This window comes from Eschrichtius robustus, chromosome 16, assembly GCF_028021215.1.
Source record: "Eschrichtius robustus isolate mEscRob2 chromosome 16, mEscRob2.pri, whole genome shotgun sequence".
Taxonomy (NCBI): Eukaryota; Metazoa; Chordata; class Mammalia; order Artiodactyla; family Eschrichtiidae; genus Eschrichtius; species Eschrichtius robustus.
The window spans coordinates 25098011-25110429 of record NC_090839.1 but is presented as its reverse complement, the minus strand read 5'-3'; the positions used below and the strand labels follow the sequence as shown (position 1 = coordinate 25110429).

At 34.3% G+C, this 12419-nt stretch overlaps 1 protein-coding gene across 3 annotated transcripts in view; it reads left to right on the top strand.

Annotated features, from left to right (window-relative positions):
- Positions 1-12419, top strand: part of ITCH (itchy E3 ubiquitin protein ligase) — a 127054-nt gene that overhangs the window by 58639 nt on the left and 55996 nt on the right. For all 3 annotated transcript variants that reach the window (XM_068525211.1, XM_068525210.1, XM_068525212.1), the window contains 3 exons: positions 1222-1346; positions 2263-2400; positions 11195-11240. In XM_068525211.1, coding sequence (XP_068381312.1) covers positions 1222-1346; positions 2263-2400; positions 11195-11240 — 309 coding nt within the window. The remainder of the gene's footprint in view (positions 1-1221; positions 1347-2262; positions 2401-11194; positions 11241-12419) is intronic.

Below are 12419 nucleotides of genomic sequence, written 5' to 3'. Positions count from 1 at the left end.
TCTCTAGTTGCAGTGAGTGGGGGCTACTCTTCTTTGCCGTGCGCAGGCTTCTCATTGCGGTGGCTTCTCTTGTTGCAGAGCACGGGCTCTAGGCGTGCGGGCTTCAGTAGTTGTGGCACACGGGCTTCAGTAGTTGTGGCTCCTGGGCTCTGGAGTGCAAGCTCAGTAGTTGTGGCTCACGGGCTTAGTTGCTCCGCGGCATGTGCGATCTTCCTGGACCAGGGATTGAACCCGTGTCGCCTGCATTGGCAGGCAGATTCTTAACCACGGTGCCACCAGGGAAGCCCCGAGAAATGTGTTCTTAATATACATTCTCCTGAAAGTAACATCTGAAAGTTTTGAAAGAGAATGAATACATTGTACAAAAAAGAAAAGGCAGTGATAAGGTGACAGTTTCTTAGTTTGTTTAAAATACCTGTCACTGGGAATTCCCTGGCGGTCCAGTGGTTACGATTCTGCACTTCCACTGCAGGGGGCATGGGTTCGATCCCTGATTCTAGACAAATTCTAGAATTTGTTTTATAACCTTGAACCATAGGACTATGGTAGGTTATATAGTGTTCCTGTTTTTCTAATTGAAATAGTTTTTATACAGCTTATTGCAAATTCAAATTTCTATTCTGTATTGGCATTTAGCAAGGTATGGAAGAGTCTTTATTTGACAGTTGTCCCAGACACTTTGCCTCTAACAGTGTGAAACTTGGGGTAATATAATCCTCAAATCATTAAGTAGCTGACCGAGAAACTTCTTAATATAAATTTTAATGACAGATTTTTGTTCAGATTACAGTCTGCCACCGACTGGCTGTGTGATGTTGGGCAATTTGCTTAACCTCTCTGAATATCAGCTTCTATATCTGAAGATAGGAGTGGTAATTCTCATCTCAGGGTTGCTGTGAAGATTAAATGAAATAATCCTGAGCTCAGCATACTACCTGACATAAAATAAGGATTTAATTTATAAATTCACTTTTTTGTACTAGGAAAGTAAAACTGATTTTTCAACAGTTTGTAGCATGGTGAGCACTTTTACTTTTGTTGATGATATACATGCATGAAATTGCCCCTATAGTTCAGTGACAAGTGAAGATGACCATAGGCAGTCTTGGTTGTACAGTAAACTGTAAGGTGTGCAGTGAGAAGATTTTAATTATAATTTATTTACGATCTTGTTGTGATATTTAAAGGAAATTTTTTTTTCACCTTTTTTTTCACCTGTAGTATCGTCACCCCTGTGAGTAAATTACATTTTCGTGTGTGGAGTCACCAGACACTGAAATCTGATGTTTTGTTGGGAACTGCTGCATTAGATATCTATGAAACATTAAAGTCAAACAATATGAAACGTATGTATGTAAAAACAATAGAATATGCTCAGCTTTTGTTTTTCTGCAAGAAATTAATATGCCAAATGTGGAGAAACTATGTTCACTATTCGTTTTTAGGTTTACTTGGTTATAATATTAATAGGGAGATGGATCTTGAACTGTTTAATGCATTCTGAGTAACCATGGTTTGGCCATTCATTTTGGATCTGATATTTTAAATAAATATTTATTTAGTAAATAGATATTTATTGAAGGCTATATACTCAATTATGGAAAACAAAAATATAGAGCAGAGCTGAAGGAAAAACGTAATCTCACTGCAGAGAGACAAATGTGGTTAATATTTTGACATTTCCTTTTCAAATGCTTATTTTAAAAACTTCCTCATTTTAGATGGTTGTGGTTTTATTTATACGTGTATATCTCTATCTTTAGATGTCTATATATACTATAGATACATAAAAATTTGAAACATGCTTATTTTAATTAATATATCATGATTTTAAAACAGATATTTAATCCTTGAGTATCTAAAACATACTTCTAAGAATTTTATTTCTCATTTAGGATTTACGAGATGAAAATTCATTCTTAAATTATGTTTTCAGTCAATATAATTCAGGCATATATTGCTGAGTAGTCTTAGTTGTCCTGCTGGCTCATTTTGTAAAAGAGAATGAATATAGTAAGTGAGATGATTAAGCTATTTAGTATCGTACGTTGTGGATATTAACCATTAGGAAATTTTGTTTTGTTTTTTTTTGTTCTATTTTTAAAATGTTTTTGGCGTCAAAAGGCCTGAAACCTTGGGTGAAGTGTATTAAAACAAATTGTGTACACATAAATGTAAAGTTTTTCTGACAGTTTTGTTTTTAACAGTTAAGACTTAAAGGAAAAAAAAGTGACCATTTTCTATAATTTTATTCTCTTCCAGTTGAGGAAGTGGTTGTGACTTTACAGCTTGTAGGTGACAAAGAACCAACAGAGACAATAGGAGATTTGTCAGTTTGTCTTGATGGGCTGCAGCTAGAGTCTGAAGTTGTTGCTAATGGTGAAACTACATGTTCAGAAAGTAAGTAATCACTTCTTATATAGGGTCTTTAATGATTCTTCTTACATTAGCCACTGTAGTATGTTGTAATTATTGCTGTTCTTTTCCACATTAAAGAAATTATTTTATTTCCTTTTTAAAAAGAGACATTTTTCATTTTAAACTTTTAGTGCATTGTTTCTATGAGGAAAACATTTTTTTGTAAGTTGAAAAGCTAGCCAAGTTGAAAAGCTAGCCAAGTAAAAGCCACATCACAGTTGGCCATATGCATGATGAATTGATTTATAAAGTATCCGTTCTGTAGGCCAACAGTGGCAGTTAGTATGGCACATTTGATGCTACACCTTCTCCAGTGCTAATGGCAGACATAGTTTACTCTCTGTAGCAGTGTCTGATTGAGTTTAAATTTGACTCAAAATCCTTCTTAGTACTGTACCAGACAAGCCAGTAACAAACTGGAATCCATTTGCCATTCCTCTTGCATTTTTGTAGGCTACATTTATTGAGATGTCTTTGAGTTATAATAATGACAGAACCAATTCTTTATATGTATGCTGATATATTTTACAGTTTATGATTTACTAGTGTTTGTTAAGGAAATAAATATGAGCTGTAATTAAAAGAAGTTGGATAGCACCTGAGTTAGTGTCTGCACAGCTAGCATGCTTAATAAAACCACTTCTCAGTGGATTCCCTTTAGATATTTTCAACCCTTACTAATGTACTAATAAGTGTATTTTCACTTGAAACACAGATTGTAGAGGCCCCAAGACAAAGTGCATATTAATGGTCTCCTTGATTAGTCTGACAAAGATCTTTTTGTTTACTTAGAAACTGCCTTATGAAACATTTTGCAGTTGTCAGGTGCTGCTGTACTTCTGTTCCTACTTTGGAAGACTTCCTACTTCCTTTTTAACTCTTGACCCTTTTTAATAGCAGAACCTTTAAGATAGTCCTGGTGTGTCTTCCAGTTTGGTTCTTTGGGGTTAATGAGGGTGGAAAGAAATTTCTGAATTGGTTATACTGCTTCAGAGTTGACATGTTCATCTTAATTGACTGTTACTCACAGGATCTCTGTAATAGTTACATTTTTCTATAAGTTGGAATTCCGGAAGGTAATAAAAGTTAAGTTACATTGTTAAACTGCTCTAAAACCTCAGTATTTATAGCTTCCTAAGTTTTTTTTCCTACAAATTGAAACTGCTACTAATGCAGAATATTTAATAATTAACAAAAGTAAAGCATGTCAGCCTTCATATTTCAGAGTAGAATCTAAACTGCATATTATACTTATGACTTTACTGTTTGTTTCCTACAGAAGTGGACATTGCTGTGTAACCAGTTTTTGACTCAAGTAGGAAAATAATTGACAGAATTTAATCTCATTCTTTGAAGTGAAGAGAGGTTTTAACTGGGAAGTCACAGTGGATTTTAGGGCTAGAGTTGCCACATACAGTAGCTGCCATTTGTTTAATGTTTACCATGTGCCAGGCACTGTGTTGGTGTGTTTACATATATATTCATTTAACCATCACAATTTTGTAAGACATTTGCATATAAAAGAAAGTGAGGCTCTGAGAGTTTAAATAGTATGTCCCGTATCACACCAACAAGTGTGATGCAGAGTCAAGATTGAAACACAAATATTTGTTGGTTTCCTTTTCTTTCCAATACACTTTCCGTTTCACACTTTAAAATTTAGGAACTTTAAATCAAATCATGAGTTGTTATAAGTAAGCAAAGGAAACCCAGTTAAGTCCACAAGCATCTGTGGTGGGAGCTTCACTTGTATTGTTTTTTGATTGATTCCATTTCTGTAACTTTAACTATAAGCCAGAAATGAAAATTAGAGTAGCGCTAAAATTGAATTTCTATCATCTGAGCATTGTTTGGTTGGTTGCTTTTGTATTCTAATATTTTTCTAATGTTACAGAGTTGTAGTGTTTTTTCCCCCTCTGTGTGTTCAGTCAAGTTTTTGTGGCTTTGCTGTACAGCAGAAACTAATACAACATTTTAAATCAACTATACTCCAATAAAAAATTAATTAAAAAACAAAAAGAAGTTTTTGTGGAAGAACTCGTAGGATTTTAGAGTTTAACATTTTTGGTTAATTTAAAAATAATGCTTATAAAAAGAAATCTGTCTGAATTTTGGTATTAAAAGTCACCAAATAATAGCTTGTTACATATTTAGATATACTGTGAATATTTTTCTAGTAAGACAGCATTATCTCTTTTGATAGTTAAAATTTTCATTTTTTTGGTAGATAAAATTTTCATTCTTTCTGGTGGATAAATTTTCTAAAAATGGCAGTTATATAAGTAAACTCTTTTTCAGGTGAAACAGAGTTTACTCACTATGTTTGTTTGTTCTTCCCACTTCAAGCTTTATTTAAAAACCAGAGAGCTTTATGTTCCCATTCTACCTCGTCTACCATTGTCTTCACTCAGGGAACAAGTTTAATATCCCAAATGAGTGTCATTTGTAACATTTTCTTTGATACTCTTTCTTATTTTTCTGTTTAGGAAGTAATTACATAATTTGTCTTGATGTTTTCCTTTTCTTAAGTACAGAGTTAATCTGCTTTTATGAGTCTTTGGGAAGGAGAAATCTTTATTTAATTTGCTAGTTAGGTAGACTTATTGTAGCTCTCAGATCTAAATTAACCTAACAAATTGAGAGTAGGTAGTTGTTCATTTCTGCAAGAACTTCCCATTCATGTATTTTGACTTCTTGGGTGGGTGGTGGTGGTTGATGGTTAGTTTAACACCTGTCTTCCCAAATACGGCATTCAACAAGAAACACTGAAAAGTATCATCATCAAAGGCATTAGTTTTCCTAAAGAGAAATATAAGTCTATTTTACTTTTAAATTTATGATAATAAAATAGAAACATATTCTTGGAAAGATCTTTATTCTTTACCATGGATGCTCTGGAAATGTATTTAAAATTAATCTGGGGATAGTTTTTGGCATATGTGACCTCCAGTTCTTATTGTGTATGTTCCATTTTGTTTTGATTTTATCTCATTCTTTCCCAGTCTTTCTCATTAAACTCTAGTTATTGTGGTTTCTTTTGATTTTAGGGTAAATAGTCATTTTCATGTGTGATTATAATGTTTCTTTTCAGTAAAATAAATTCTAAGAAACTAGATGAAGTTTTTTGCTATACCAAATATTATTTGAAATTACTATACCTCTGCTGGGTCTGGGTACCAACTAATTATTTTATAGAGAGAAACTTTGCTGTAATGGTATTTTTTAAAATTTGACTTATATTTGATTATTTTAAATGTTTGCTCAGAATATTAACTAACGTCACAAAAAAGCCAGCAAAACTTCCTTTACACACTTATGTTTTTTTAATATTTATCAGTGCTACTTTAAAAATGGAAGTATTGGGAATTCCCTGGTGGTCCAGTGGCTAGGACTTGGTGCTGTCACTGCCAGGGACCCGGGTTTGATCTTAAGAATTAGAATATGAACAATATCATTGCATCCACCCATGTTCTCCTCCCTATATCAATCCTTGTCTTCTCCCTAGAGATAATCATTATTCTGAACTTTGAATTTATCATTTCCTTGCTTTAAAATTTTTTTTTCACACGTGCATGTGTCCTTTTGCGCTCTATGAAAATATCAGTGTTGCCTTTTAAGATTTATCCATTTTGTGTCTGTAACTCACTTATTTTCATGGCTGTATAATAATCCATTGGGTGAATATACCACAGTTTATCCATTTTTTTTTAACATCTTTATTGGAGTATAATTGCTTTACAATGGTGTGTTAGTTTCTGCTTTATAACAAAGTGAATCAGTTATACATATACATATGTTCCCATATCTCTTCCCTCTTGCGTCTCCCTCCCTCCCACCCTCCCTATCCCACCCCTCTAGGTGGTCACAAAGCACCGAGCTGATCTCCCTGTGCTATGCGGCTGCTTCCCACTAGCTGTCTATTTTACATTTGGTAGTGTATATATGTCCATGCCACTCTCTCACCCTGTCACATCTTACCCCTCCCCCTCCCTATATCCTCAAGTCCATTCTCTAGTAGGTCTGTGTCTTTATTCCTGTCTTGCCACTAGGTTCTTCATGACCTTTTTTTTTTTTTTTCCTTAGATTCCATATATATGTGTTAGCATACTGTATTTGTTTTTCTCTTTCTGACTTACTTCACTCTGTATGACAGACTCTAACTCCATCCACCTCACTACAAATACCTCCATTTCGTTTCTTTTTATGGCTGAGTAATATTCCATTGTATATATGTGCCACATCTTCTTTATCCATTCATCCGATGATGGACCCTTAGGTTGCTTCCATGTCCTGGCTATTGTAAATAGAGCTGCTATGAACATTTTGGTACATGACTCTTTTTGAATTCTGGTTTTCTCAGGATATATGCCCAGTAGTGGGATTGCTGGGTCGTATGGTAGTTCTATTTTTAGTTTTTTAAGGAACCTCCATACTGTTCTCCATAGTGGCTGTATCAATTTACATTCCCACCATCAGTGCAGGAGTGTTCCCTTTTCTCCACACCCTCTCCAGCATTTATTGTTTCTAGATTTTTTGATGACGGGCATTCTGACCAGTGTGAGATGATATTTCATTGTAGTTTTGATTTGCATTTCTCTAATGATTAATGATGTTGAGCATTCTTTCATGTGTCTGTTGGCAATCTGTATATCTTCTTTGGAGAAATGTCTGTTTAGGTCTTTTGCCCATTTTTGGATTGGGTTGTTTGTTTTTTTGTTATTGAGCTGCATGAGCTGCTTGTAAATCTTGGAGATTAATCGTTTGTCAGTTGCTTCATTTGCAAATATTTTCTCCCATTCTGAGGGTTGTCTTTTGCTCTTGTTTATGGTTTCCTTTGCTGTGCAAAAGCTTTTAAGTTTCATTAGGTCCCATTTGTTTATTTGTGTTTTTATTTCCATTTCTCTAGGAGTTGGGTCAGAAAGGATCTTGCTGTGATTTATGTCATAGAGTTTTATGCCTATGTTTTCCTCTAAGAGTTTTATACTGTCTGGCCTTATATTTAGGTCTTTAATCCATTTTGAGTTTATTTTTGTGTGTGGTGTTAGGAAGTGTTCTAATTTCATTCTTTTACATGTAGCTGTCCAGTTTTCCCAGCACCAGTTATTGAAGAGGATGTCTTTTCTCCGTTGTATATTCTTTTATCCACTGTATATTCATTTTATATATTTTATCAAAAATATGGTGACCATATGTGCATGGGGTGACTATACCACAGTTTATCCATTTTTATGTCAAAGCACATTTGGGCTCTTTCCAATTTTTTGCCATAATGAACATAAGTGATACATTGAACATTTTTGTATTTATATATGTCTCCTGGTACATAGGTTGAAGGGTCTTTGTAGGCTGTATACTTGGGAGTGGGATTGCTGGGATATGACACAAGTGCATTTTCAGCTTTACAACATTTATTGTTTCTTCAAATATGCCTCTTTTTTGTTATTCTTTTAATTTTTGATGAAATTTACATAATAGATACTTAACCTTATAAAGTGTACAGTTCATTGGCATTTAGTGTATTCACAGTGATGTGTATCCACTACCTCTCATTTCAAAACTTTTTCATCACCCCCAAAAACCAAACCATTATCCGTTAAGTAATCACTCCCTATTCCCCCTCCCCTCCATCTCCTGGTAACCACTGATATGTCTCTATGGATTTGCCTCTTCTGAGTGTATCATAAAAAAGGAATCATATAGTATGTGACCTTTTGTGTCTGGATTCCTTTGCTTAGCATATTGGTTTTGTTTGTTTGTTTTGGCCACGCTGCGCCTCTTGTGGGATCTCAGTTCCCCGACCAGGGATTGAACCTGGGCCACAGCAATGAGAGCGCAGAGTCCTAACCATTGGTCCGCCAGGGAATTCCCTGGATAATATTTCATTGTGTGTATATATGCCACAATTTTTTTTTATCCATTTGTCCACTGATGGACATTTGCCTTATTTCCACCTTTTGGCTATTAATGAATTATAAATAATGCTGCTATAAACATTTGTGTCCAAGTTTCTTTGTGCATGTCTTCATTCCTCTTGGATATATACCTAGGAGTGGAATTGCTGATGCTTGTTTTTGATAGTTTCTTATTTCTTGCTTGTTAGTTTTCTTTTGATAAGTCGGTTTTTTATATTCTCCATTTGAAAATTCCAGTATCAGAAATATTTGGGGATATAAATGTTTTGACTCTCCTTCATTGAAGCTTGTTTTCTTATATGTTATGGCTCTTTGATTGCCAGTTTATATTTGATCTTAGTCTGGGGGAATCTCAAGGGCCTAATAAGTTGGGGATTCTTTGGCCAAAGAAAATTTCTTTTGCTTCTGTTAGTGCCAGATGTGTCACCTACCTGGGAATACTTTAGCTCCTTTCTGGGATCCCCAGCCTAATGTGGATGTCTCTGGTTCAGCCCCCTCACCTTGTTTCTGATCCACCTCACAGCCCTCAGGGTAACCCTGTCTTTCACATTTGCTTACTGCACCCTGTTCTTGCTCTAGTATCAGTTCACTTGTTTGTTCATTTTGCTTTTGAGATTGCTAGGCACCCAAGTAGTAGAAATAGTGTGTTAAATTGCTTCATCTAAAAGCTGGTTCTTCTGTTGCAGGAGGATCCTTTTCAGTAGAATAGAAGAGATCTTTGTTGATCTTCTAACAAAGTGTCCTCTGGGTAAAATGTGTATTTAGAAATCTGATCAGGTTTTTTTGGGTTTTTTTGGAGGAAATTTGGATTGGGAATACTTTTAAACAGCAGTATGTTTATAAAATGCCAATTTAAGTACAGCCTTTTTCCTCTTCTTGGACATTGATTGTATAAGTGTTAGATAGATTTATATTTTTTAACTATTCTCCTGTTGAAAGTGCAAAATTAGATCTAAATAATTTATGTCATGAATTTCATAGTTATGGCTTTACTCTGTATTGAAGTGAAATAAAAGATTGAACAAAAATAACCCTTGTTCGGACTTTGAAATGTAAATGTCAGGAAACAATAATAGTTAATATTTATGGCGGGCTTATATGTGCTGGGCACTGTTCTAAATGTTTAATTCTCACTACTGTTCTATGAAGTAGGCATCATTATTGTTCCCATTTTATACACGAGGTAAAAGGCACAGGAAAATCAATCATATTTCTCTAAGGTCACAAAGTTAGTACGTGTTGAACCTAGGATACAGACCCAGGCAGTCTGGCCTCAGTCCATGTCATTAAATATGTACTATGCTTCACTGTAGTAAATGATAAAGTTTAGAGGTAGCAATTATTGGTAGAGTTAAATGGATTATTTCAAATTGTCTTCTTATTTTTTGAAAAAAGTGGAACACTGACTGATTTTAATAACTTATGACATTTTGTTTTGGTTTTCTGATTTCATTTATCAGCTATTTTAGGGGAATATATTCCATATAAAAATAATTCTTATAAAATTGAAGCATACCGTTTTCAGCCAAAATGTATTTCATTGTACTGTGTTTTTTAAAACCATTTTTAACAGCTCTATTGGCATGTATTTTATATTTCATAAAATTTACCTGTTTCAAGTGTGTTAATTTAATGATTTTTAGTAATTTAATGGAGTGATTCAATCATTTACTGTAAATCAGATTTAGAACATTTTCATTCGCCAGTAAGATCCCTCCTGCTTATTCACAGGAAATCCCATTTTGACCTCTAGCCTAGAGCAACCACTAATCTATTTTCTGTCTCTAAAAATCCATCTTTTCTGGACTTTTTATGTAAATGGAATCATAACAATATGTAGTCTTTGTGTCAGGCTTCTTTCACTTAGCATAATGTCTTTTCAGGTTTATCAGTGACGTAGCATGTTTCAGTAGTTTGTTCCTTTTTATTACTGAATAGTTTTCCATTACATAGGTATACCACATTTTATCTATCTACCTGTACCATTTTTTTAAAATGTAACATTTCTAGATAAGACACTTGCCAACCTTGCTGAGTATGATATAGTAGTAGTATAGTGGTGACTCAGCATCTTTTTAATGAATTAATTCATTAGTTATGCTTTGGAGTAATATAGTGATGATTTCACTGTGTGAAACTAGAGACTGTATTTAGGGACTATTATTCTTTAGCTAAATGGACCTAGACTGTTGAACTTGAGTTCTTTTTGCATTTCATAGTTTTTTAAACTTCTCTATATACTGTTTTTGCTGCAATCCATGTGCCTACCTCTAGTAGCCTCCTTCTATCACTTGTATAATACACAGGCCCTTACTGAATCCTAAGGATATTTCCCATGAATAAAATTTGAAGGAAGTGTGAATGTTGTGGCATTCATTTTGGCCACTTTGAGATCCATTTGTGCCTTTCCTATTCTTGAAGCTATTTTCAAGACCTTTGCATAAGAAAGATTTTACTGATTTTTCTATTTTCAAAATCTATTCTATCATCGTCCTGCTGGTAATCAGCACTTTTTTGGGGAGGTAGTTGACTCCTCCCCAAAAGATGACTAAAATACATTTGAATTAGAATCAAGCGCGACATATTTCAAACAAGGCAGAAGGAGCATATGAGTAATATACCTTGACTAATTAACATCTCTTACACATAATAATCATTTGCACAAAATTTTGGTAAAACTTCTCAATCACATGAACACTTATCATATTTTCGTTTTAAATAACATGTTGGACTTTAACTCTGTTCCAGTATATTCTTTACTAGAAAGATTTGGTGAAAGGTTTTGTTTACATAGCATGTTTAAGAAAAAGGTGCAAACCACTTTCTGAAACTCGTTTTCTGTACAACTTTTATTGTTGTTAAAGGTGCTTCACAGAATGATGATGGCTCCAGACCCAAGGATGAAACAAGGTAAGAGTTCACTTATTACATACCACAGAATGCAGAAAGAAACAAGGGAGAATGAATAAGTTTCATTTTAGTCAAAACTTTTAAATTCAGATTGATATAAAAATAAATGAGTATCAAAAATTTCAGGGCTCAAGGTAAGAAAGGAAATATTTATGGAAAATTCAAGACCCTAAGCTTGTATGACTGCAGTTCTCTAGAGTAGGCCAGAGATACCCCAACGCTAATACTTTTTCAGCTTATAGAAAGTGAATATGTTGGCACTTTTCCAAAGGTAGGGAAGTTCAGAATCCCAGGGTCATCATTGGGCTATTTTCTTTTCTAGGAAAGCTGGGCTATAATTTTTCTCACTGGGATTAAAAAGCAATAGAAAAGTTTTTAAAAATAACTATCTCTGTATTCTGGAAGACAACTTATGCCTCTTGTGTTTCTTTTTATGTTTATGTTTCATAGCTTTTTTGAAGTCATGAAATTTCCCTTATAAAGATGTTTTAATATTTCAGATTTCTTTGGTCAAATAACTTCTCTTTTGCCTAATAAACCCATACTTTTGCATTAATAAGTGAGAATGTGGTAGAATTTTATAGTGCATTGAAAGGTTCTGTTTTGCCACTCTCATTTCTTTTTTGCAAAATCTTTCTTATAATACTTTATGAAACCAGACAGCTGTAAGTTTCTTGCAAAGGCCTTGCTAGAGCCCTGGCTTCATATGCCATTTAATCAATGCTTTACATTTTCCCAAGTGAATCATTGTTCACAAATAATCTGAGGAACAATGTCTTCTGGGTTTATGAGACTGCCAGACTAATCTTTGAGCATGTCTTTTGTGTTAAGCATGAATTCCTTTGCATTAGCCTTTTCCAGAGAGCATACCTCTGAGATGATGGGTTTGAAAAACATTTTGTAAACTGTCAAATGCTGTTTAAATGTTGCTACACAACAATCATGGTGGTGAATCCTTTGCTTTTGTTTGCCCACTTCATAACTACAAGGCATGTGAACAAGGCAAAAGCTCCCCCTCCCCCCAGTCATTTAAGAAGCTTACTAAACAGCTTTAGGTTCTTTTACTTTAATTCAAGCACTGCATATATCGTCAGTATAGTCCTGTTGGTCTCCTTTCCCCCATAGCATGTCTGGATGTTGTATATTTCTCAGTGTTGTCTTCTGTCACTTTTATGAATT